General features: G+C 40.0%; 1 protein-coding gene and 1 long non-coding RNA gene across 3 annotated transcripts; one reads left to right on the top strand and one right to left on the bottom strand.

Moving 5' to 3' along the window:
* Positions 1-736: 736 nt before the first annotated feature.
* On the bottom strand, positions 737-15,437 carry LOC120323435. 2 transcript variants are annotated; one of them, XR_005563853.1, is made up of 3 exons: positions 15,173-15,437; positions 11,986-12,077; positions 737-901 (listed from the first exon to the last, which is right to left on the bottom strand). It is a non-coding gene; the product is annotated as an uncharacterized LOC120323435 (long non-coding RNA). The 2 variants fall into 2 exon arrangements; XR_005563852.1 differs by lacking the exon at positions 15,173-15,437 and adding an exon at positions 13,683-13,945.
* On the top strand, positions 14,137-27,079 carry PRSS35 (serine protease 35). Its single transcript, XM_027710182.2, has 2 exons — positions 14,137-14,436; positions 21,144-27,079. The coding sequence occupies exon 2, from the start codon at positions 21,159-21,161 to the stop codon at positions 22,398-22,400; it is 1,242 nt and encodes a 413-aa protein (XP_027565983.2). The 5' UTR covers positions 14,137-14,436; positions 21,144-21,158; the 3' UTR covers positions 22,401-27,079.
* The last annotated feature ends 689 nt before the right edge of the window (positions 27,080-27,768 follow it).

Raw genomic sequence — 27,768 nt, 5'->3', positions numbered from 1 at the left:
GTCATTTCCCCACAAGAACACAAGTATCTCAAAGGATCAATAATCTAAAAAATTACTACTACCTTGCTGCTTGGGTTTATTTCTTTTCTTTAAATCCATCAAAAATATTTATTCTAAAACATTGATAATTTTTTAAGAAAATACATTTCAAAATTATTTTAAATTATATATATTCATAACCCCAATCCAGAAAAAAAATTGTATTCTTCTCTAATTTTCATCAGTAGGAGATAGTTGCTATAAAATAGCTCATGATTAAGTGCACCACACTGAGAATGGGATTTACCTCATCTAAATTTAGCCACCTAAGAGTTTGGCAGCTGTGAGGTATTCCAAAAAGGTAACTTTAGCCATTCAAGCTAATCTTTCTAGGCTCCCTCTATAGTTTTCTACAGATTCAGAGCCAAAAGGTAGAATTGCACTGCACTGACCCTTGAAAACCTTAGAAAATGCTTCTCCTTCTTCCCACATGCCTTACTAGCCCTTCTTGTCTTTAGTCATAAAGTTTCCTTTGATAACTCCTAGAGACAAAAAACATCTCACCTTAAAACAGATGGAGTAGACAAAGCTACAGAATATTGTGACCTTGTAGACTGAATTGCTTTTTTCCCCTCAATTGCTAAATACAGTTTCTGGAGAAAATCCAGAGAAAGACAATTAACTTAATGAAAGATACAAAAAGTTTGAGTCAGAGGTACTGACAGTATTGAAGCAGCTTATGCCTGTGTCTCTCAGAAAGCAATCCAAATTGAATACCTGGAGTATACTGAAAAAAATAATTTGTACTTACTTTTTCTGAGGTCCTGTCTTAGCTGGAATCAATAAACAAATGGACACATATCAGGTTTAAGCTTGGTCCGAAGGTTTAGTTTTGACTGAAATAGTTGACTTAGAACAATGACTGGAATGAACAATAAAAACAGTGAGGCCTCTCATTCTGATAGTGCTTATTCCAGTATACTGATATTCATACATTGAATGTATCAAAGTGGTACATAAACAGTCAGAAAAATGGGTCGAAATATGTCATTAATTTTTAAATGAAGGCCACTTCACATAATTTATTTTATTACATTCTTTTTTAAGAAATTTATTATGATAGTATTGGCTAAGTTATTTTAACATTTTTATGGAAACTGCAACTTATGACACACTAGCTATGCGAATTCTATGGGCTCTTACTCTGTTGCTAAAACTGCTATGATGTCAATCCATGTACACTTTAATTTTTTAAGAATGCACTGGAAGACTGAGAGCTATGATAACAACTTGGCGTATACTTTAACAGTTTTATATTATATGGAGCTTAGCTTGATAAAACGTAAAAGCAGATCTTTGGTATTAGTTCTTTCTTATTAAATGGATATAAACCATACAGTGTAAAAATTAGCAAAGCTTCATATATTCTCCCTTAGTTATTATGCCTGGTGCTGTGATAGGGCTATTGATCATGGGTTTGTTCAGCTGATTTCCAGTATGTTCAGGGAACATAAGATCCTTTGGGGTGAATGAAAGTCTTAACAATGAGGCTTGCAGCTGTTTCTATGAGCTTGTGAATACCCAAACCAGGCAAAAATACCCAGAGTAGATCATATGGCTATCACCTATTTATTTAAAATAAGCGACCTTTTTTCTCTAAAGGCAGCCCGAGACACTGTTTTTCACCTTTTCACCTGCAACCAAGTGATTGCAGTAGTGACTATCCCACAGGATTCATCCTCAACAGGACTTTCTCTAGCTATTTTCTATCTTCAGAAGTAACAGTCTCTAACTTTATGAAGTTATTCTGCCTGGAGGTAAGACCTGATCACTCTCTTTATCAATGAGCGGTGTCTGAAACCTGCAGGCATTTCATCAAGTACAATACAAGATTAATCAAGTAAAACACCTGAGAGACAAAAAGGGGGGCCAGTGCTGAGGGAGGCTGAAAGCCCAGTGGGCTCCACTGTGGATTCTCCATCCTGAGAGATGTATCGGATCAACTGCACAATTACAAAGCACAAAGCCTAATTTTGAAATTGTGTAATAGCACTGCATATGAAACTTAAGAAGCTGTTTAAGACTAGCTAAATTGATTTTAGGGCTTCGGTTAATAACTGTAACTAGGGACTACAATCAACATGGGTAGAAAGATCCCATACCAGCTATTTCAATTTCACCATTGTGTGCTGGGAATGAAAGAGGAATAAGAAAGTTTTAATTAAACCGGTTTAATTTTCTTTGATCATCTAATACAGGGTTAATAAATAAATCTTTTATCCTTTAACTTTTGTGATTTGATTGCCATCTTTTTAAATTGGGTGATCTGGCCAAACGATGATTTAACCATGTGTTATTTTTAACACACTGAACTTTTGATCCAATATCTGTTTAAACTTTGATTTTAAAAATTATCTTAATTTCTACATGGGCTATCGACATTTTCAGTGATAAAGTCTTAGCAATGTCAGTTTTGTAATGTTTGCTTATTACAAAGCAATGGAATTTGCCTTCTGCAAACATTAGCAGAATTGGTTTGTTCTTTTTGTAGCAGAATGGGCTTGAAAAATAAAAAACAGGTAAATTAGCTGAGGTACATAAGCTTGGTCCACTCTACAAATGAAAACCTTTATCCAATGCTATTCCATAATTCTACTAATTCATAGCAGTAATTAATAATGTTATATCTTTTTAGAATTATGTCTAAGAAGTCAAAACAAATCTTTCATTGAAGCAAAATATGAACATTTCATAAAAGGACAAATTTTCCTGAAGTCATCTCTAAAAAGACCCATTCTAGAATTAATAAATGAGACTAACCAGCTGCAATTCAGTATGTTTTACAGGAAAGACCTGAATCAGTGGAACTGAATGCAGTGTTTCCAATTCTTCCTGGCAAGTGAAGGAATAAAGAAGTAAAGAATGAAGTCAGGATCACACTATGGGAATACCATCGTATTTTTCTAATTAATTCCATTCAAGAAAATATTAATTGAATATTTTAGAGTTAAGATAACAATGCTGTTAAACAGCAACACAATATGATGAAGTCAACAAAGCATGCCTGGTAATGTAAAGAAAAATTCAAATACATTAATTTGTCCATTAGCCTTATCCTATTCCCTTTGGATTTTATTTTCTGTGCTTTATTTTTTAACCTCAGAGCTGCATTCATGTATTATTAAATCACTAACAACTGTTATTTAAAAATCTTGGCTTTCTGAGCCCAGTAAGTAATCTGGATGAGCAATCTACCTCCCTAGGGGAATTTTCCTATGCAGAAGCTGGTATGACCTCCACTCAAACAGTTTGCATGCATAATTATATTTCTGATGGGCTCTAATTGTATACATAAGATGAAAATAATTTGTAGTGAATTTTGTCTGGAAATTTGACCCTTTACATTTTTTTTCTTTAATTTTACCTTACCCATGTTAGTAAGCAAATAATGCATTTTTGTGCCATGGATATTCAAATTAATCAAATAACTATTAAATTATGCACTTGACATCCTTACAGATAGCATATGCCTGCATTATTTGGCAGAAGTCAAATGTACAAATATGTACAGTGTGCAATGCTCCATATCTGTGTATAGTTAAACCAACATGAGGACAGTGGTTATACTGTTCTAGGCCTGTGTAACCACACAGTTTGGAATGTTTGAATAAATTGCTGAATGAACCTCATTATGAATTATATTTATGAGGTTTACAGAGGGCAGATGCTCCCTTTCTAAATACTGGTAGCTGCCACATCCCCATTGAGACCTTTAGCAGGTTCCAGGTAGCATGTAAATACACTAGTCCTAAGTAAAAAGTATCCATCAGTTGAAAATTTTGGCGTCTAGCAATCTCTGGTAATGTGCAAAACCCCAAGCCAGCCAGCCTGTGCCTTTCTTTTTTAATTCCTCCCCTGTGATTTGACAGATCTTCAGGTAAAGTGCAGAAGAGTTGATGGAGACACTGACAGCTCTATAACTTCACTCAGCCACTCTGAGGTTCATAGAGCCCGCCACAGACTGGAGTAAATGTCTACTCATTGTAAAACCTTCCCAGGTTTGAGAAAAAAAGGGTAATAAACCTGAACAAGGAATTACAAATGAGCTGGGAGATGATCTCAGTGACTTGGGACCTTCATTCTCTGGAAGAGTTTTACATTGTCCTAGAGGACTTCCTTTTATTGTGCTGTTAGCAACTGGGAAGACTTTCTCCTGGCTGGATGCTTGTTTAACTTGGAGGGCCAAAGCCATTTTGTTCTGTAGTAAGTTTGTAAATTAGGCATATAGTCTTCAGCCTATATTTGCCAATGTAAATCAAAGGACCAGGTATTTCCACAGGATTTTGGCATTCTGTAGTTCTCTTTCTAACCTATGTGACTACTGACGGTGGCTTCCTATTGCTACTCAGCACTGACTGTCAAATGGAAAGGAAGTACCAAGCTGACACATGGCAAATGAATTATCTTTTTACAAAAGCTCATATTAGAGATAATTGAAATGCAGAACAATGTCATCACAGTCACTTCTGAACATAGGAAAATGGAATAATGCTTTCTGGAACAACAAAGGTATCTTTGTGCTCTTAGATAAAATTGCTGAACTAACTAAATATATTTAAACGGGAGCTGCTTCTAGACTGTAGCTTGAATGCCAGTTTTCAAATGAGGATATATTTTTAGACACAGTTCATGAATTGCTAAACCCAAGATTTTCAATTGGAAATGCAAAGCTGCTGCTGCAACAGTCTGCTATCGGTAATTGTGATTAAAACAGAATAGGCAATGGCACAAGCAGAACAGCTGCATCTGTTTAGATTTCTTCGAAAACCAGTATTGTGACAACTGGAGTAATGTATGTGCATATCTATTTCGTCCCATGCTGCAAAAATTAATTTATTATTTGTGATATTATTGCTTATATAATCTCCATCCTAAACCAGGACTCTACAGTCATGTGCGGATATATATGGTAAATGGGATACAGACAGAAGGAAGACTACAAAGAGATATTAAAATAATAATGATCTACATGCTTGGTTTCTGCCTATCAATAGCCTCTGCGTGGTAAGTATTCTCCAGATGTCACAGAGAGGGAGAGCTTTACGGAAGCATTTGAAGAGGCCTTATGAAGTAAAAGAGAAGCTCCTTTAGAAGTGAAATGGAGAGAGCCAACATCAGAAGCAGATGAAGGGTGATGGTGTTTGCTCAAACACTGCATGATGTTACAGGCAGCAAGAGGAGTTGGCACCATAATAACAAGCAGTGCCTAATGAAAATAAAATGGGGAAGCATAAGCCACAGGTGAAGGCAATGAGCTTATGCTTGCTATGATAGAGAAGGATTATACACTGGGCAGTCCCAAAATTTCTGGTAATAATCTGAATATGTATAAATGTTTGCCTCTGCTGAAAGTGAGGTGAGGTTTGTAGAAATAAAAGAAGCAGGCAAACCCCTTCTTAGGGAGTCTTGACAAAACATACAGATAATGAGGATTTGGTAACTAAGTTGTGCAGTTTTTAGTTTAAAAATCTTGGCTGAGCAGAAGTATTTGGATGGGTGATAATTCTGATGAGTATCAGTTTTCCATTACAAGTTGGGGATATAACTTTCCATTTATTTTAACTAGCATGAAATTCATTTTAAAGTCAATCTTCTCACATCTGTTTCACTTTAATGTTATTACACTCTGCAAGGAGACTGTGGTCTAGAGAGTTAATCAGCAGCAAAAACTGTAATGGGTAGAGGAGGAGAATCTATATGGTTATTGAATCCCCACCATTGTTTTTCTCTCTTAAGACCTTATACAAAGGCCTGGGAAGTGAAAAAAACCCTTCCACTACCTTGCTTTGAGCTTTGGGTTTGTCTCCTGTACCTTATTAATTGCACCAGCAAGCAGACCAAATAAATTAATAGGGATGAATATTGCATTGGTATCAAATAATCTATAGAATTGCTGCAGATGCCATCGAAGATGCACTCTGTAGTATGTATGTTTAATTCAAAAAGTCATTCAAAATGAGAAGTGCAGATATGCTAGGATAATAAATAAACCAATATGCTACTGTTGATTTGATGACACCTCTGAAAGTATTGGCCTGATATAAACTACTTCCAGGTGCTACTGATGTACTGGTCTGCACTGCTTGCATTATGTGTTTTACTGTGTTATAGCTCAACCAGCCTGCTAGAGAGTTGTGAGGCAGGAATGAATAGAAGCAGAACTTTTTCCCAAAAACCTTCAGCTCACATCATGATTAACTCAGTTCTTGTTTTTCCAGTTACTCTCCCAAATTTATACTTTTTCCAACCAACATCTTAAAAAGACTACAATAACATGGGTTTTAATTTCTATCTTCTTTCTATTTTATTTTTTTTGTCAGAGAAATTAGCATATTTTGTTAATATGCACACTGTATCTTCCATCTTCTGTCTTTCCTTTGTCACAGTACTGCTCCACTGAGAGAGACCCCAGTGAGCCTCTTTTTAACTGTGTGAGGATGCAACTTGCCTGAACCTGGGAACATCATGACTGACAGTGAAAACGGATGGGTTACTAGACATAAGCCTTAGGACACGTCTTCACTAAGCTAAAGGTCAAATTTAGATCAGGATTAATGGAAAAAAAAGATATCCCTCTATAGATATGCCTGTTTATCTATGGGTTGCCTTTGAGGATACTTCTGCCTGTAACCTCTTGAGAATGATGCTAGACCTACAGAAATCCTTAGGGCACTAGCATAGTCAGAATAACCATCAGGAGATATGATTCTGTGAAAATACTACTGCAGAAGCCTATTCTGAGAAAGTGCAAAGGGATGTCTGATGAACGCAAACTACTTCTGTCTTCCCTCTCCTTGTTAACTATTCACTAGGTTGCTAGCATGTGGAAGTGATTCCAGCAGCAAGCTGAAAACCTACAGACAGCTTTAAAACTATTAGAAATATGCAGAGGCTTTGAAATCTAAGAAGGATGGTTATGAGTATTGACTTCAATCTCCTGTATCACCCACAAAAAAGATCCCCCATTACTTCAGCTGCCACTATACTTCCCCTCAGTTACCAATGTGACCGAGTCCTGCCTAACACAGTGGAGGTAAGTAAGAATACATGAACAGAAGACACAGGATAGGACCACATGGGGTGCAAAACAGAAGATGGAAGACTGCATTAAAAACATGTCCTCGATATTGTTTGGTCCTAGTTTTTCCTGCCAGCTTCAAGGGCACAAAGATAATGTACACTTAATGCACTCTGGACAGCAACAAGGCATACTTGGCAATCCCAACGCTTCATTCACCATGGGTTTTGGCAATATATGTAACATTGTTTTCCTAATAGTAATTATGGCTCTGAGAGGTATAAAATGCCTGATATTCCGGTGGAATATCAAGTTTAAGACTAAAGAGAAACCTTAAAAATTCCATTATTATTAGTTATTACAATGTTAATAATTTTAGCAGAAATATCCAGCTATTTGGGGGTTGTGAATGGAATTTTAAAACAGTATCACTAGGTGTTGTTAGATCAGACTTCATACCTACAGTTTACTAAGAATAAAAAAAAATTGCCTTGTGATTGAATACTATTCTGAATTCTGGTGAAGTAAATGGTTCTTTTAAGGTGTGTGTTTCCCCTCAGATCTGTATTCATTTTACAAGTTATGCTGCTATAGCTGAAAAATGAGTTTTGTACTCTCCTGAGTATATTTGCAATGGCATTAAATGATTTGGGGTCATCTTCAGTTAACATTGAGAATAATTCTATAATATCTTTGAAGTAAGGCCAACACCACCCTTTTTAACTTTTTTTATTTTTTAAATGCAATTTCTGTTATTGCATGTTTTCCTACTTTGCTGATACTTCTGGAGGAAGGCTACTTCAATATTCTGTTTGGAAGTACCCCAGTTTTATGTCACCTTTTCTCCCATAACATATTGCTGTTATTTCCTCAGATTTCTCGGAGGTTTTAATACGTGCATTTCACTGCCACTCACCCTCTACTGGTTTGAATGGTAAGAATAGGCACCATGTCCCTCACCAGTTCATCTTTCTCTGGAATCTCTTCCCTCTCTCTTGGGTCAATCATGCTAAAGATAGATAAAATCTATTTTATCTAACATGTCAATGTCACTCTATTAACTTTCCTCTGTGGTACACTGTTTCCATTATAGGAATTTAGAAGCTTGGGAAGGGAACAAATATTCAACTTTAACCAGGCAAATTTGGGTTTTCTTCCAAAGCTTCTCAGGATCTCTGGTCATGCACTTCTTTTCTCCTCACATCAGAATGTCATTTATTCATATCATAGTCTGCTGCATTGCCATCTATATTTCACTGGTTTTCCAGTAAAGCTGCTGATGAGAATGCCAGTTGGAGGAAACTGTTTCCTTCAATGTAATATGCTCACAAAAATGGTGTGGCGTTGGTTTTTTTTCCTTAACAGTACCTGCTTGCAACCTGCCAACACATTGTGTGTATAAAAATATTTGCCATCTAACACATCTCCAGAAGTATCTCTTCTTATGGAAATTTTCCTTGAGGAAAATGTTCACTTCACATATATATATGTATATAATCTCCATGATGCTACACAGCAGGTAAGAATTGTAGGTTTTGCTCTTTTAGCAATGATGAGTGAACCGACTGCTTTTCTACTAAACACACAATTTTACAACAATGAGCCTGTCTGGCTTCATTTTCTGCTGCTATTCAAGGGGGAGAGAAAAATTATGTAAGTCAGGAACAGTGTGGTGACTGGGCTATTAACTCACTTCTGTTCTGCACAGTTAAAAGATCTTCTCTCCTGTGGATTATATGCTTAGACGGAACCACATTTATTTTTGCTTGCTGCCTCGCTAAAGAAAGAATTATAGAATCATAGAACAGCCTGGGTTGAAAAGGTTATCTAGCTCCAACCTCCCTGCCATGGCCAAGGACACCTTTCACATGCATCCGTTTGATTTGCCCACAAGCTTGACATAGTTTTAACTCAGAAATGGGACTTTACCTCTTTGAGCTATTACAAAGTGCATTTTTGCATGTCTACTATTTACCCATATATCTAGCTCCTAAACTCATATTGTGAAAATCAGGTCACAATTAGATGCCTCAATTTTCCCATCCCTCCTTCTTTTTGTAATCCGTAAGTTCTTGTGTTGGCCACATTGCACTCATTGCTAAGATCCACGTTTCTGGCACCATAGTACCTTGTACACCCATACCCAATTTAAAATTAATACCCCTCCAACCTGTACTGTGATGGTCCATTGGTTTATGCAGAATTCTCCTGAATTCTAGCAATTCAGGAGAGCTAGCAATGCTGTTTTCGTCCTTTTTTGTCCTCACTGTGTGCACTCTTAAAAAAATGATGTGATGTATTGCAGTTCTTGCATCTTTTTCAAGTTCTCAGAGCCAGGATCTCTAAGATCTGTTTCATTCAGTGTTTTAGTCTAACTGGTCAGCACTGTGTCACAGGCACCTCTGAACAGCACAATAACCAACCCCACTGGTCCACAAAACAAAAGGCCTTCTGTGGCAACAAGCTGCCACAGAAGAGAGACTACCATGGAGACCATTTGTGATCCTGTAAGAAAGATCCATTGTATTTCACATCCCTTTGTTCTGAAAGCACTAGGAATTATCTCACGTCCATTCACCATGAGCCAATGAGTTATCCCAAGTTTAGAGTTTGGGAACTGCAAAAGTGTTAAAACTCACAAAAACTCACAAAAAATAGGCCTGGAACAAGAAAAGTAGAAAGGAAGTGAAACCTATATCAGCTGAGCTGGAAGTGTACCCAGAGGTACTCAAGCTCCAGCTTGAGGCTTAAAGTGTGAAGGAAAGGAAGTTACTTGCACTATCCAAGTAACCAGTAGCTTTATGATAAAGCATGTGTACATGTATACATAAGTAGAAGGACTGAAGAGAAGAAAAGAAGAGATTAAAGCTGACTTCTTGCGGGGTATGGCTATGCATTGAACTTTTAATTTTGTTATAGGCATTTGCATTCTTTTTGACACCTACGAACCTTGTTTCAGTTTTCCTGAGTTGCACCTGCCTGTTTTCCCTTAAGTCAGATGTGAAAGAATATGTTGTGGGTAGGTATATCTGCCTGCTGAGGCACAATGCACTACAAGGAATAGAATTTGGAGACTGCAGACAAGGCACATTGTTGCTGTGATCAAACATTTTTCTCGTGCGTGCAAGACCCACATGAGAGCAGAGGGTGTTCCTCCAGCGTTATAAAGCCAAATGACATTCCAGAAGCAGCTGCCCAGCCAATACGTCCACACTCAGTGTAGGTTCTCCACTAGGGAAATTTGAAGCTCCTATCTCAAATTTCTACCTGACAAAAAAATCTAGGACAATCTTATTTGGGAACTTTGGAGCTCATTTTGTGGGTTATTCACCCTAAAATAAGATTACAACAGATCTGTGACTGAACTCAAACCCAAGGTACATCTGGTGGCAAAAATTTGCTTTTTTTCCTTCTTTATTTTCTTTGCAGATATGCAGGAAGAATTTTGACTGAAGTTAGTACATTCTTGATGTTAATGCAGCTTTTGTTTTACTTTTTTTTTTAAAATTTAGGTATCAGTCTTTCAAAGCTCACTTCCAAGTGAACATCTCTCAGTTGGTAAATGATGTGAAACTTATTTTTGGAACATGTAGGAATAGCAAAAGGGCTCACTAATCTTCTAATAAGATAAAGTTACTTCTGAAGGATAAAATTAGCATGCTGGAAATTTTCCAACAATTATATTTTTACAGCCCTACCATGTATATTATATAGTGTGTTTCTAAAGAATTAGTACTCCAAAACGTATGTTCCTCATGTCTTCTGCAAACTTTATTTTGAGGAAAATTTTAATGTGATAATTTAAAAAAAAAAATTATTTATGAAGAATTATCCAAACTGTATAATCTTATTATTACGAGAAATAAAATATTAGTAATGGAATATGCATCCTGATTTTGGCTAAGATAGAGTTAATTTTATTCCTAGTAGCTGGTACAGTGCTGTGTTTTGGATTTAGTAGGAGAATCATGTTGATAACACACTGATGTTTCAGTTGTTGCTCAGTAGTGCTTACTCTACATCAAGGACTTTTTCTCATGCTCTGCCAATGAGGAGACACAGAAGAAGCTGGGAGGGAGCAAGGCCAGGACAACTGACCTGAACTGGCCAAAGGGATATTCCATACCATAGAATATCCTGCCAGTATATAAACTAGAGCAGTTGGCCAGGAGGCGTGGATGACTGGTCAAGGCTGGGCTGCGCTGGGCTTTGGCCAGCAGGTGGTGAGCAACTGTGTTGTGCATCACTTGTCTTTATGGAGGCTTATTCCTCCTTTTTTTTTTTTGTTATCTCCTTTTTTCCTACTATGATTGTTATTATTGTCATTATTATAGTGTTCTACTTTATTTCCATTATTAAACTGTTCTTATTTCAACCCATGGGTTTTACCTTTTTCTGATTCTCCTCCCAGTCCCACCAGAGTGGGGAGGAGTGAGTGAGTAGCTGAGAGCTTAGTTGCTGGCTGGGGTTAAACCACAACACAGGATTCAAGAAAAAATGGTTTTACATTATTTAAATTTGAAATTTAGATTCTGAAATCAGGAGTCAGAGGACTGATGGATCAAAAGCACACTGATCCCATCATCCAGAGTTCAATAAACAGAAATGAACCTATGATATCTGTATTTTCTGGAAAATGGGAAAGAAAGTATAGGACTAGAGGATCAGTTTTTCTAGGGATGATAGGTTACCAATAACAATTTGCTGTGTCCTGCACCATTCAGCGTATTCATAAATGATCTGGAAAAGGGATAAGTAGTCAGATCACAAAGCCTGATGAGGCTATCAAATTATTTAGCTTAATGAAGATGAGACAACCTTGATTATCTGCAGACAAGTTTATGGGAGTGACCAAGCAATAAAATGGCAGATGGAGTTCAGTATTAGATAAATGCAAAGTACTGCACAGGGAGGAAAAGGATCCTTACTTCAGGTATGAAAAGGCAGGTTTTGATCTGGTCATTACTTCTCAGGAGAGAGAGTCCTGGAGTTATGAAAGTGGCTCCATGATAACATCAGCCTGGTGATCAACAGATGAAAAAAAAAAAGTGTTAAGAAATCAGTAGAGAACAAAACAAACAATATCTCTTTGTTGTCACAGAAATCTATATTTTGCTTGCATTTTTTGTGTAGGTAAAGAATCATAGAAATATTGGTTGAGAGGGACCTCTGCAGGTCACCCAGTCCAACCTTTCCCTTGAAGCAGGACTGTTGCCAGATCAGATCAGCTGTGACTTTGTTTAACTGAGTGTTTATCTGAGTGTTGGAAACCACCAAGAATTGGCGATTCCACAACTTGTCTGGGCAATTTGTTACGATGTTGCATGTTCCTTTTGGTGAACAAAGTTTTCCCCATGTCCAGTTTGAACCTCCCAAGCTGCAGTTGTTCTTGTTCAACACAGCTGCCCAATGCAAGTAGCTGTTGTTCCTTGTTTTCTACTTGCCACTGCCAAGAAGTGTTTGGCTGCATCTTCCTTCAGATGCTGTTCTGGTCCCTGAACTTCAGCAGTAAGATGGAAAACAGGAACATATTTCATGTGAAGCACAGCTAACTCAAATAGAATCCTTCAGGTGGGAGAGGAATTACAGAGCATATAATAACAAACTAGTGAGCATCAAATGAAGCTAGCAGTAGCTAGGTTGAAAGTACACAAAAAGAGGCAGGTTTTTGCACAACATGTGTTTGACCTGGGGAACTTGTTACTAGAGCAAGTTGTAGGTGCTACAGATCTATATAGGCTAAAGGGAAGATGGGAAAGTGCCTGACAGAGAAATCTAGTGGCTACTAAAGTCATAGAAACTACACCTGCCTTATAAAAATCTTTGAGTTTGAAATACTGGTGGCAGCGAAAGTGCTGAAGAGGATTATTGCCTTTACTAATGCAACACAATATTGGTCCAGCAAAGCACTTTGTCTGACCCAATGTGGAAGCTCTTATGTTCAAGAAATTGCTTGTAAAACTTAACTGCCTTACCCTCGTTTCTGTCCTGTCTTGTTAATTACACTGGGGAATTCTTCAGCTCATTTTCTCTGGCACACAAATTATTATTATTTCACTTTGTTTTTAAATTGTGCACACAAACAACAACAAAAATAGAACTGCAAGCGAAATTTACATTTTGAAGAAATCAGCTTCAGACTTCAAAATGAAACTGCAGTTGCTGGCCAAGGCCTTATTTCCAACCGATTTACATAATTGGCACCACTAAATTTCAGAAGTTAAGACTTTTAAAGGAAAGATATGCCTATGATTAAGACAACCAAACAGCACTCAGGAGATCTCACTCTGATCTCCAGTAACGCCATAAATTTCCTGATGGTTTTGGCAAATCAGTGGGCCTTCATCTAGCATGAGCTGAGTTTTCAGTCAATGAACTTAATGAAAGTGCTCAGGATAAGCACTTGCAGAAGTGCTTAGTGAGTGAGCTTTTCACCTTGTGCATTTGTGTGGCAGTGGAAAACTTTGGGGAGGACCCTCTTGTAGTGCAAAGAGGTGATTCATGGAGGAGATACCACTACCCAAAGCTTTTTGCCTTGAGAGGGGAGACAAAAGGGGCGCCGAGGGAAAGAAGGAAGGCAGAAAAAGAGGAAGAGTGGTGAGGAAAGGAGGAAGGTGCTTCTCACCTGGCTTTGAGGCCCTGAAGAGCAGGGATGGTCTGGAGGAGGGGGCCGCCCCAGAGGAGTGGGGCTGGGAGACAGGGTGCGAGGGCAGGGAGGAGCGGGCAGGCCAGGGTTCGTGGGAACGCCACTCCCCGCAGCCGCAAGCCCCTTCCCGGCTCCTGTGGAGCCGACAGTCGCTCCTCGCCTCCCCCAGGAGCCCTCCGGCGGCTCAGGGCGGAGCCGCCCTCCCCGCGGGCACCACCCGGTCCCGCCACCCATAGAGGTGGCACAGTGCTGCCAGTGCGAGCCCTCCCGCTGTTCCCTTGGGACGGACTCCCTCCGCCTCCCCCCTTGTCCCCGCCTCGCTCCCCCGTCCCGGCAGCCTCTCCCGCCCCGTCCCCGTGCGGGTCATCCCGGCTCTCCGCCCGACGCCGAGAGGAAGCCGCTGCCGGGGCGATGCGACTCCCCGCCCCGCAGGCAGAGCCCCTTCTTCCCTTCCCATCCAAGGAGACACCGGGATCTGCCTCCGCTCCCCTCGGCCCTCCCCCTCGCACCCTCCCGGCTTCCTCCCTCTCGCCTTCTTTTTCTCTCTGTTTTTTTTTCTTTTCCTTTTTCCATCCCCTCCCCCTCCTGGGAAGACCTGGCCGCTCCCCCCGCCCCGTGCTCAGTAGCCGCGGGCTCTGGGCGGTGGACGAGCGGCGCGGAGCGGGGAGCCGGGAGCCTGTGCCCCGGGGCTGCGGCCGCCGCCTGCCCCTCCGTCCGTCCTGAGGGGTGCCAGGTATGACCAAGACCCTTCCTGTCGTCGGCCGCAGGGGGAGAGGCAGCCCCCAGAGACCTAGGTGGGCAGGAGAGGAGCTGGGGATGGGGGCTGAAGGGGCTGCCCGGGGCCGGGGACCGGGCAGTCCGAGGTAACCGGCGTCTCTAAGGTGATACTCTTTATGCGATGTCGTTCTTCCTACGCGGGTCGTTTTAAAAAACTGATGAGACTGAGCGATGTCAGTACCTTGGGTTTGGCAGCTGGGAGGTTTTGTATAAAGCTCCTGCCTCTTTATCCTTACGGATATATTTTTGATAGGACTAAAACGTCACACGTTTCTTTGGTACTTATTTCTTAACATTTAAAGCCAGTTTCACAAGACGGCTTAACGGGACTGAGGCAAGGGGCATCTTTATTGGGCTTTCGGGGGGTTGTCTCTGTGCTGTGCCATCTGCAGGGAGCAGGCAAGGAACCTCTTCACCGTTCAAAACAAACTCTCCTTAAATTCTGAATCATAGCCTCAGTATTCGGGCTACCATCCCCGCCGCTCCCCTGGAATTGACACTAATTTCATCCAGATTCGTCACTACTGGAAGCAGATTTATCTTGGATAGCAAAAATAAAAGAGCCGTGCCAAGGTATTTGACTTGCAGGCTCTGTAGAAGGGGAACTTCTTTGGATGAGGAGCGGAAAAGCAGAACCTCACTCGGAAAGCAGGACCAGGGAATGGCTAAGGAGCAGTAGAAGTAAAGCCTACCTCCGCAAATCCTCGCCTTTTTTCCGGGAAAGCCCTGAGCTTTAACACGCGAACGCATAGGAGCGGCCGGCAACAGCGGAGAGGGCAGTGGGAAAGCGGCTATCCGGGCAAAGCCATCCCTCCCCACCGTTTCTCCGATCGGTTCCCGGTCGGTGCCCGCTTGCTGCCGCCCCGGAGCCGCTGCCCGGCTGGCAGGGCTAGACCCCCAGAGTCACTCAGCGGCAGAGCAGCGGACGGGACGCGACCTCTTTCCCCCTCCACCTCCAACTCCTCCCGGCCCGGAGGAGCGGGGAGAAGAGCCCTGCGGAGGGGAGGGTCGGGAGGAGCCCGCCCGGGACCCGGGGGATGGAGCCAAGGGATGGAGCCGCTGCCGGCTGTCCGGGAGCTCCGCCTCGCGGCAGGGAGCGGGGAAGCCCCGCCGGAGGAGAAACCCCTGTCCTTTTACGCCAATTCTTTATTTCCCCCCAGTGTTGAGCTGTTATGCCTGCCGTGTAAAATTAGTTCTTCCTATGCGTACTGAAGCTGCTTAAATTTTGTAAGAGCCAGGAGCGGCAGTGGGTTTTTCCCCGTAAGTCAGAGCAGAGAATGATATCGATGAACATGGAGTGTGGAGTGAACGCACCCAGAGGAGGGAACGGGGGACAGTGTAGTGGTTTCTACCAGGGAATGTGAGATTTCAAAAATTTGTTCTTTATTTTGCTTTGTCAGAGTAGAACTGTCAGTTCCAACTTTCAGGTCATTTAAAGAATGAGGCCAAAAGCAGTTAAAGGAGATGGTTAGTGTAGCAGCCTCTATCAATTTATGATCTGAAAATTGTGTTTAAAATTATGTAAGCTTAGTTTGAAATGTGTTGACCTTCCTACAATAAGAAGGAAACCCCAGAGCAGAAGCCGCACTGAACAGACCAAGATAAAAACTGCCAGGTAACTGGGTAGAAATTTTCTTCTGTCTGAGCTACACTGACATGTAAATTCATGATGGGGTAGTCTGAAGAGAAACATATTCTAGTTCTGCTTGACTACAAGCCTTCCCCTGAGCATCTGAGAAGCATTCAGCTGCAGTCAGGTAGGTTATAGTGACAAAATAATTGAAGAATATCCTGAGAAGTTAGGTAGTTTTTGTCCTGTGAATGCAGAAAGATTTGATGTTGGAAGCAAGAAGTGAGAAGAATTGAAAATAGTTTTAATTTCATGGATATGCTTGGCAGCTGGAATGCCACCAAACATGTGGGTTTGGAAACTGGAGGAAGAATTTTAACAATTTCAGGTAGCTGGGGATCTCCCTCACTTTCTAGGTTCCACCTCGTCTTCTAGCAATTCATCCTAGCTTAAAGAGCTGACTCAAGAATTCTAATTACTGTAAGCCAACCCAAAATTTGTATGGGAAAGGAGTGAAGGAAAAGAGAGGGTCAAGCATCTTGGGATTTGGAGGAAGACAGGAGAACAGCATGGCAGAAAGGGTAACACGTTGAGGGTTTTTTCTTGCATTCAGCTTGTTGCCTTCTCAGGATTTTTCCTCCCTATCCTAGAGGCTGTATTCTCTCTCCCCTTCCCTCACCCTGCAAAGGTGTCTTTACAGCCATTCACATCCTCATCCTCTGGCAAGAGGAGCCCCTGTGTTTCCCTCTTGTCAGCAACCTGTGCTGGGCCATGGCAACTGCTGACATTGCCCATGCTTGGAGTTGGCTTCGCTCAAACAGTAGAGAGGGGGTGAGTAAACAGAGCTTAAATGCATGGTTGAAAATGACAATGCTGCCTAGTAGGACCTCTGGTCTGTAATGAGAATTACCATTTTTATCAAGTTCCTCAGCTTGGACTTCTTCCAGTTATACTGAAGTGTAGTTAGTTCATTCCCAGTGACAAGTGGTTCATTATAAATGAAGAAAATCTTGGCTTCTAAGAATGCCTTTGTGAGTAGTGAGTACTTGAGTATAGTGTTTCAAATGGGAGGTTCCAAGGCATTTATTGAGGGTTCTGTGCTTTCACTGTTTGCATTTTTTTCTTTTTAAAGAGTGGCAGAAGGGGGCCATAGTACTCCACCCATTTGCTTACAGAAAGTCTCTCTATAAAGCAGAGAGGAAAAAAAGTGAACTTCTCTATAAAGTTAGTTATGAGTCCAGCTAGGAAGACTTCAGCCATCACAGTGGAATGACATCAACCCAGACACATTTAAGACTTTCTATATGAACTAACAGTTAGTGACTTAACTTTCCTATGGGCTCACAAAGTTCAGCTACAGAGAAATATAAAAAATCCAGACCCTGAGGAAGGACTGAGAAACAGAGAAATATTCTAGGGAAAAATAGAAACATTATTCTTGAGCCTGACATAAGAAACTTTCTCGTTCAACAGCTATATTAGGGTAAAGCAAAGTAAAACCAGCTTTTCCACATTAATATTATTTATCCTAAATTATGTTAGTTTGTGACAGGCTGAAAATAAAGAAAAGAAGATGATTCCTCATACAACCTGTAGTTAAGCTCTGGAACTCCTTGATGCAGAACATTATAGATACAAAATTGTATATGTCTTCAAGGGAAGACTGACAAACTATGGAAGAGAAATCAACTGAGGTTTCCCTACACTACAGAAACTACTTTTGCTTTAAAGTCCATCAGGTACAACTGGTTGTAAGTTAAGAAACTATGAGGGAGGAGGGACATACATGGTTACCTTATTCTTATCCTCTACCCTAGGCATCCACATTTAGCCAGCATCAGAAACAGGATTTTAGACCTGGCAGGCCTTTGGTCAGGCCAGGAAAGCTATTCTTATGCTGTCATTACAGTATTTTCTTATTTTGACACCTTATAATTTATCCCTAGGTATCACAAAATCACAGAATGGATAAGGTTGGAAGGTACCACAGTGGGTCATCCAGTCTAACCTCCCTGCTCAAGCAGGGTCATCCTAGAACACGTGACACAGGATTGCATCCAGATAGTTCTTGAATATCTTCAGTGAGGAAGACTCCACAGCCTCTCTAGGCAATCTGTTCCAGTGTGTGGTCACCAGCACAGGAAAGAAGTTTCTCCTCATATTCAGGTGGAACTTCCTGTGCATCAGTTTCTGCCTGTTGCCTCTTGCCCTATGGTTCAGCACCACCAAGAGGAGCCGGGCTCCATCCTCTTGACATCTTCCCTTCAGATACTTATAGACAATGATGAGGTCCCGTCTCAGCCTTCTCAGTCTTCTCAAGGCTGAACATGCCCAGCTCCCTCAGCCTTTCCTTGTAAGAGAGATGCTCCAGTCCCTTATCATCTTCGTAGTCCTCTGCTGGACCTGTTTCAGGAGCTCCATGTCTCTCTTGTACTGAGGGGTCCAGAACTGAGCACAGCACTCCAGATGTGGCCTCACCAGGGCTGAACAGAAGGCCAGGATCATCTCCCTTGACCTGCTGGCAATGCTCTTCCTAAGACACCCCAGGATATCATTGGCCTTCTTGGCCATAAGGGCACACTGCTGGCTCATGGACAGCTTGTTGTCCACCAGGACCCCAGGTCCTCCTTCACAGAGCTGCTTTCCACCAGGTCAGCCCCCATCCCAGCCTGGCGCATAAATGTATTCGAATGGTGCTTGATAATACGTCACCTCCACACAGGCATTCTTGGTCTGACAATTAGTTGTTTTGCCTATAGTATGAGGCAGATGGGCGAATTATTTTGTTCACATGTCTACATGAAGAGATGTGGCTATATAAAATCCTCTCCGTGTATGCAGGCATATGTAAAATAGTCATTCCTCTTCAGATTTAGTACTAACTGAGCAATAAACAAACCAACACTTTGAAGGCAACTTTGTATATAAAAGTTAATGTTTAAATGTGTGCATTTCTGCTATACCAATAACTTAGACTGCTATGAACAAGTGGTGTCTCTACAAAATCTTGTACCTGAGATGATTCTGCTCTGCTTTCAAAACCTTCAGATGCCTTTTCATATGACCGCATACAACCCAGATCTTAGATCTGTGAGTCACTGTAATCTCCAGATGTCTTAAGGAAGTCCACACATCTTTTCCAAAACCTGAGTTAGCTATTTTAAAGCCAGAGAGGGTTTCCTTATACTGTATTGTAAAATGTGGTTTATGTATATCCTAGTAGGTGAACTCTGGCTCAAACTTGGTGTTCCATACTGGCCAAGGTAAAAAGCGCCAAAATTATGCTAAAACAAAAACACCCTCTGAATTTGGCATCAGAAGCAACAAGCTGGGGTTGAACTGTAGTGCTTACTTAGCTAAAAAATGATAATTATTACTTCTTATAGACAGCAACTATGTCTATAGGGTGAAGATGCCTCAAAACCATAGGAATCATTGGTCCATTATCCAGCTTTAAAAGTCACGTTGCCACTTCTTTTCCCATGTTGCACATACCCCTATTTCTTACGCTAGCGCTTTAGCTAGTCTGTGACCAGGCTGTTTCACTGGGAAGCAGCACTTGTATTATTCTAAACTTAAGAAATGTGGTTATATTTGCCCTGGCTTACACTGTCGTTGCAATATAAACCAGAGTTTAACCACATACATATCCTTGAATTGCTTGGCTTTTAAAGTTTAATCATAGGCCTTCTCTTTCTTCACAGCTGAGGTTTCCATGTAATTGGAATGAAGGATGTTGGAACTGAGCACAGGTTTCCCAATGGCAGCCGCCAGTAGCTGGATAATGCCGCTGACATCACTGCTGCCAAAGGAGAAAAATGGTCTTTTCAGTAATGTTTTGAGCTCAGACTCAAGAGCTCTGGGTTCAGTTTCTGGCTCTGCCACAGACTTCTAAAAATCTTACTTTCTTTCTGCATGTTTTCCAGCTACAGATGGGAATAATACTGTATTTTGTCTTTCCCATTAAAAGTATTAGCTCTTTTTGTGATGCATCACCCCACGTGTGTGGGGTATTCCACATGTGACAATAAGGCACAGACAGCACAGTTCCTGCAGCCGTTGTGGGATTCTACAGGAAAAAGGCATGTGATGAATAAGCAGGCTTGTCCCTCCTACTTGGCTGAGCTTTCCTGCATATATATGTAACCTGCATATATATATGTAGACTCCTCTAGACCAGCAAGATTCTACTTTTCTCACTTGTCTGTCTGTCCCCTCCAACCATGGATTTTTAAGTTCTCTGACATCCTGAGAGAGATTCAGACACCCATACATAGGTAATGAATGAGGTTTTGATGGCAATGGCACACAGGGGAGGAGATAAAATACAGGATCAGCAGGAGACCCACACCTTCAGAGCAGCTGAAGCTGAAAGTGTTTAAAATAGGCTGTGACCCCTTTTAAGGTGCCCAGATTGTGGGCACTGTGACAATCAAGACAACAAAACCTTTGTAAGAGGAAAGGAAATCTTCCTAATTTGGTTCCTTGGAATAGCAATTAGCAAAGTGCCTTTTTTCATAATAGGCAGATTCATAGTTCTTAGCTGGGTGAGTAATGCAGAACTATGTGTGACTTAAAGGTCTTACTTTTTGGCCATTACATGAAAGAGCACAATTGTTCTGGTTTCCTAAGGGTCTCACAAGTGTGGTCTGTCTATCCATCTCTGCTTGGATCCCAACTTTTGAATACATTGGTGATTTTCAACTAGATTCTACCTTCAACCATAGAGAAGAGAAGCAGAAACATAATACATAATTGCGTTTCTATGGGATAAATAAAACCGGGTTGCTCTATGCTCCAGTGAGCAGAATGACTCCACTGAGGGAAAAGCAGGTAAAACTCAGCTGGTTTCACCTTCCAGTAGGTAGCTCAGCATGGTTGTTGGCTGAATTGTCTGCATTCATCTTGCTAGAGACCATTGGAAGAGTTGGAGGCAATACAGGAAAATATTTGAGGCATTTCTATTTTGAGCAGAATGTTGAATTCTGTTCCACTGATGTCAGCTCTAATATTGCATGATTATACTTTGAAGATACTAAGATAACTGTGTATATTTCCAAAGTGTATTTTCAAATCTCTCTTTCTTGTTTTAGAAAAAATTAAATAAAATGGAGCACATGTTACTGCTATTCATATTTTTCATACCTATACTGGGTCTCAGTAATGGAACAGAAACTGAACAAGATTTTACTTGGCACTTAAAGAAGATTCCCCAGATTGTGAGAGAAAGAACTTTCTCCCTTGACAGCCCTAAATTTGAAGCAAAAACCAAATTAGAGCTGAACAGCGTATGTGGAATTGAGTGTCAAAGAAAACTGCCAGTGCCAAGCTCGTCTGACTTGAAGGACCTCTTATCCTATGAGACTGTTTTTGAAAATGGCACACGGACCCTGACTGAAGTGAATGTCCTCGGAGCAGTGCTTGACCCAGCTGGAAACACGACCACACGAAGGTCTTTGAGAAAGAAGAGGCAGATATATGGAACGGACAGTAGGTTCAGCATCTATGACAAGCGGTTTATGACCAACTTTCCATTCAACACAGCTGTGAAGGTCTCCACTGGCTGCAGTGGCATTCTCATTTCCCCCAAGCACGTGCTGACAGCAGCCCACTGTCTGCACAATGGCAAGGATTATGTCAAGGGCAGCAAAAGACTGAGGGTGGGCCTGATGAAGACGAAATCCAGAGGCAATGGCAGGAAACGCAAAGGTGCTAAAAGAAGTAGGAGAGAAGTTTCTATGGCCAAAGAGGATCCCAAAGTTGCCACAGAACAAAGTCAACAATCCAAAGGCGACAGGAAAAGGCAGAGGAGGCCTGGGAGGAAGCAAGGGACCTCAGATGGCATGCCCTCCTTCCAGTGGACCAGAGTGAAGAGTACCCACATCCCAAAAGGCTGGTTTAAGGGTGTTTCTGGGGATATTGCCCTGGATTATGATTATGCTGTCCTTGAGCTCAAGCGTCCCCACAAAAGGAAATACATGGAGCTGGGAATCAGCCCAACAATCAAAATGATGCCTGGGAGCATGATCCACTTCTCAGGTTTTGACAATGATCGGTCTGGGCAGCTGGTCTATAGATTTTGTAGCATATCTGATGAGTCCAACGATCTCTTTTACCAGTACTGTGATGCTGAGCCTGGCTCCACTGGATCTGGCATCTATCTCCGTCTTAAGGAGCCGAACAAAAAGAAGTGGAAACGCAAGATCATTGCTGTTTACTCAGGCCATCAGTGGGTGGATATCAATGGTGAACAGCAGGATTACAATGTAGCAGTAAGAATTACTCCTCTCAAATATGCCCAGATTTGCTTCTGGATACATGGGAATGATGGGAATTGCACACAAGGCTGAAGAGAGCTGAATCTTACTTGCTTAGCACCTGTACTGCCATAGAGTGAAAGTCAGCTGCAGAAATTACTGGAAGAACATCACTCCATGTCAGAATGTTTTTGAACTCAAAGCTCACAAGTAATGCTATAGTAACTTGAGGAATGCTGAAATGCTGGGGGATGGGTAGAATTGTCAGACAAAATCTTTCTAATTGTAATCAACCCTAGATACGCACTTAAAATCCCAAACTATATTTCTGTTTGCAATTGTGATAAATTCAAATCATTCACATGAGAAAAAAAATGACTGCACCTGTTAGTCATTTTTTTTTTCCAAATGGAAGGGTTGAAACATCCCCACTGGTATTATTAAACAATATCTATTTTTTTTCCAATGGATTTACTTTTCTCAGGGTTCTGTTCCACTTTTTCAAATTCAAGTAGAGCATATTACTGTATGTGCAGAATGATTCAGAGAACTGCACGAGAATAAGACATTATTCTGGCATTCTCTAAAGACCACAGCTCCATGTTGAGAAGCAGCAGTATAGTTCATGCTTGTTAGTTTGGAAAACTTCCTCTTCTGGTTGCCACAGGAACACTTCCACAGAAATTTCAAATTTATGTAGCTGAGGGTTAGACCTTAGACAAATTTCACTCCATTGCTCAGTAAAAACAGCAAAAAGAAACTAACCAACATAGTTTCAGTATTTTGAAGAAGAAGAAACATCAGGAAATAATTTAATGCCTTTGAATTTTCTTTGAGAAGTTATAGAAGTCTTAAACACATGCATTTGCATTACAATTAGTATTTGGAGAGCTGTAGGTTTAGTTCTTAGTTAAATGTTTAGCTTTGCCATTGGGAGAAGTCACTGACTCCTGAAGTGGCTATTTGACAATCACTTAGATCATTTAAATATCCTAGATTATATATTTTTTGGGTGCTAAACATTTCTTCAGTTTTTATAAATTACTTTTATCTGAGTTCAGCTTCATAGATAGGATAGTATGTATTACACTGGGCATTGGAAATCAGTATTTTAGTTTGGCTTCATACAGTTTTGCAAAGTGGGTGGTTTTAATCATGTCATATTCAGACTCCAACTTTCCCAAGTAAATTAAAGCACTTTCTGAATGTTAGAAATACCCTGTACATTATAACAGGTATCTTGTTAGGTAGCAGCAGCAGTTAGCAAATAATTTGGTTCAATATGTTTGCAGAACCATATATTTAATGAAAACAAAAACTGAGCTTGACTTTTACACACCTTTAAACACAAACCACCTACTTAAAAATTGTTGATGATTGCTACACAAGTCTATATCTTTTATTTTATGTCAAGAGTCTGAAGCGCACAGAATTGTTATGGTGCTACGTTAATCTAATAACATTAAGTGATACTGTGCCTTTCTGATCATATCCTTTGGGTTGCAATACTTTTAGAATATTCACCACCATAATATTTAATTTTTTTTACCATAAATTTATGCTGACCAAAATACATTTTCTTCCTTTGCAGAAGAAAAAAATATAACAAGTTTTAAAAATATTATCTGTTTGTTGGAATCTTTAAAACATACTTGTAATATCTTTAGGTGAAATAAGATGATTTTTAATAACCCACTTTTTTTTTAAATGATTGAAAGTATATAACCTGACACACTGAATGTGCAGGCAACTTTCTTTGTCATATCATTGCCAAAGCATAAAAATTTAGGACTTGCATCCATATCATAACTCTAACAATATTTCGTTAATTGGAAGAGATCTCACTTTAAAGAAACTATTTCTTTTAATGTCAGCCTTTCCAGGGAACGAGGAACACTTATCTTTTCTTTTTTTTTTCTTTTTTTTTAAATTTTATTTTGTGTGATTGTTTGCAGAAAACTAATAATAATTTTTGCAGTTCAGAAATTAATCTCTAAGATTTTACGGTTAATTATTTTTTATTGTTGTTAACATCTCTATTAAGATACACGGCTTTGCTGACAGCAATTTTAAATCACCTCAGTCCAGTATTTAATACTCTTGTTCTATGCAACAGGCCTACAATATTCTTTAGTCAGCTCTGTAATGTTTTTCTTAAGTGCCTTTTTCCATAGTTACTGTGACAAATAAGGTACCACATCATTAACCTAATACAAGACAACCCAAGTCCATGGATTTTTTTACAATTATCCTCATTGCTGATTTGGGTCCAAAACTGATCAAGATAAGGTGGCTTAATAAATTCTTTCTTTTGTTGAGTTTTATTTAGGTGCGTTCCTTAGGAGCAGAAATATAATGTATTCCTTTATCAGTTTGGGAATTGGAAAAAGGTAAGAATGAAAAATGTTGATGTCAGCTTGCAAATGGTCTTGTTATGATAATCATCTGCTGTAAATATCTCAATTGTGACCTGAAGTTCTCATACCAGGCTGATAACAAATGTTTATCCCCAGAGAATAAATATTAAATGCTCAGTGCCTTATTTTATGAGATATTAAAAAGGTTGTCCAGAGCAACATAAAAATTAATCAAAACTATATGGACATATCTGTATCTATACAAACCTCTGTGTCTGAGTGCACATGCACAAACACATGCAAAGGTACAGGTGTGTAGAAAGAGCACGTGCTGTTTTGATTGGGTCAGCACCTCCAGGCAAGGGAATGCAGGCATAAGAAAACCCAGACAAAATGTTATTCCTATTATCTCTGCATGCCAGGCAGTATTTCAGTCTGTCACTTGGCCTAATAGAGCAGGAAATACTTAATGTAGGCATTGGGACTACCTACTACAAGGTCTTCTGGAATAGTTAATAAATTTGAGTACTAACACACAATCCCAGGAGTTCAATGTTCTGCATAGAGCTCTTGGTACCAACCACTGCAAAGGGGTCAAGAATTTCTGAGCTGTGATCATCTCAGATTTCCTTAAAAACCCTGCAGTTGCTATCTAGTTATTGATGAGAAAATATGAGGAGGGAGTGTTCTTAGTAGGTTAGATCTTGCTGTTGTCTAGGACACCATCATCAAGGTTGGGTTTCAAGCCTTATGATGTTTTCCTAAAGGATTTTTCCTCTTTCAGGCACCATGCTGTACATCATTTGTTTTCATCAGTACTAATGCTTTCCCACAAGAGTTGGTATAGTAGATCTTTAACTGTATTCCTGGCTTTAGGAAAAAAACATATTCAGTCAAATCTCTTTTCTGGTAGGGGGGCTACTGGAGTTAAAAAGTAAATTTTTTTCTGGGCCAAAGATAAACTTCATATACAAGCCATTAACACGCCCACACCAGCTTCTGCAAGGTATTTGTGCATGTGTTTAATCTGAGGCTCTGAGACATACAGTGGAAGTCAAGAGGCTTAAATGCAATGTGAAAAATTAAGTTGTTATTATCTCAACAAAAGAAAAGCACTGTGTTACATAGCAAAATTATTTCTGTTATCTGAGGTATAGAGGACCCAGTGCTTTAAAAATTGCTTAAAGAAACTCCTTGACTTAGTTCATAACTTACCATCTAAATTTTGCAGATTTATGAGTGTGTGGAATATGAATCAGCATGAATATGGCTTAAGTAAAAAAATATTTCATCTACATGTGGAGGAGAGAAGCAGCTGGGGAGTTCTTTCTATTCTGCTGATAAGGGATGAACTGGCAGCAAATAGCATACAATGCAGAGAGAACAAGAGAAGTAGAGGGTATGGAAGACTGGGGAGATGGATGTGGTATGCAAGGGATAAAGAAAGTGTGAAAAGTAACAGATGAAATGGCTGCAAGGTAGCAGAGGGACCTATTGTAAGAAAGAGTAGGCAGCTGGTAAAGACTTAATAGTATAAATTAAAATGTGAAATCCACAAGTTTCATGAACAACTTTTTGCTGTTAAAGATGAGGCCCTTCTTCCCAGCCAACAGCAACAAGGAAAGGGCTGTGAGAGGGCTCAGGTCGTGGCAGGGACCCCTAGCAGGCAGGGGTTTTTGACCTTGATCTACAATCCCTGCCTGAATTCGCAGGGATTACACTTCTGTTCATTTAGGATCCTTGGAAAGCAGCAGATCTGTGTTCTGACCTAAAGGCTTGGCAGTGTGAACCTCCCAACACACTGGATTACCAAGAGTGTAGTGAGTAAAGGGAGTTTCTCAAACCTGACCTTCTGTTGTTATTCCTGTAAAGGCTGTTTCCCACTGGAAAAAAGAATAAAACAAAAAATCTCCAACTTGAGGCATTTAAATGTTGGCTCAATTTTTTTGCATGTACCTAGAAATTCTAGCCAATAAATTTTCTTTCAAATACATTATGTTTGTGTTTGATATCTTCATACAAATTTAATCAACTGCTTCCAATTTTAAAGCACAGAATACTGGAGATACTTCCATCTACAAATTACTGGATTATAGAATGACTGGGGGAAAAATAAAGAATATTATTAAATTGAAAGCTTAAAATTTCACTCTAATCTCAAAGGATTTAGAAGTATATTTGGGGCCCCTTTGCACCAGCCTTTTGCTCTGAGTGTCAGAATATCTAGGTCAAAAATGTCCAGAGGAAGCTTTGATGTTTCTTTAATGTTCTTAACTTTTTAAAGACTGACAGAAAACTTCATAATATTTTTAGCTGCACAAGATGACAATTCATTTGAGAAAATAAATGCAAACGTTTACTATGTTAAGATATTATATGATGCACTTACTATGCCAATAAATATGTTCCGTTGTTTTTCTTTTCCTCTGTCATGATACAGTTTGTTAGCTATGGTTGTATTACACAAACTTCATTCTGTAAATGCCTGTAATGTGTTATCAGGGAATCATCTGGGACGTGACCTTAGAAGATGCTAATGTCTCTTTAAATTTGTTCTGGGAAAAAACCTCCCTGTCTTGAGGATAATTACCCCATGAGCAAATTTGATGAGTAAAAACAAAATTAGTTCAGTAAGGAAATGACTCATAGTCTATGCCACAACTTATTAATTCTAAAATAAGTAATTAGTTTTGTTTCTGCTATTTGCTATAGTTATACTTTCTACCTCAGAGAGCTGTTGAACTAGGCCAAAGTAGAAGTGTGGAAAACACTATAATCTTAGTTCTTAGAATTATCTTAAGTCTGTGCCCTTGAAACTGGTGCTGATTTTATCTCTGAGAGTAAAAGGAGAGATTTTTTGGCAAGGATAAGAGCTGCCGGAAATATTTAATGGAAAGTTAAGAAATTATTACAGACGTGATTAATAGTGTGTCTAACACAAGCAATATTTGCCAAGGGTCTGGCAAGGGCTTACCCACTAGCTCTTACATGGGGGACAAGTTAAGTGCTATAGGAAAACAAATAGGATTGAAAGCTTTGTCACCTGGACCAAAGTCCATTTGGGGCTGGTAACAGATCTAAATCTTTTCATTGCTGGAGTCTAC

This window comes from Pipra filicauda, unplaced genomic scaffold (genome assembly GCF_003945595.2).
Source record: "Pipra filicauda isolate LSUMZ 115617 unplaced genomic scaffold, ASM394559v2 scaffold261_size1826302_pilon, whole genome shotgun sequence".
NCBI lineage: Eukaryota > Metazoa > Chordata > Aves > Passeriformes > Pipridae > Pipra > Pipra filicauda.
This window is presented reverse-complemented; position numbering and strand designations above follow the sequence as displayed.

What these genes read in the sequence shown, in the direction of transcription:
- PRSS35 (XM_027710182.2), top strand. Translation starts at nt 21,159, where the DNA reads ATGGAGCACATGTTACTGCTATTCATATTTTTCATACCTATACTGGGT.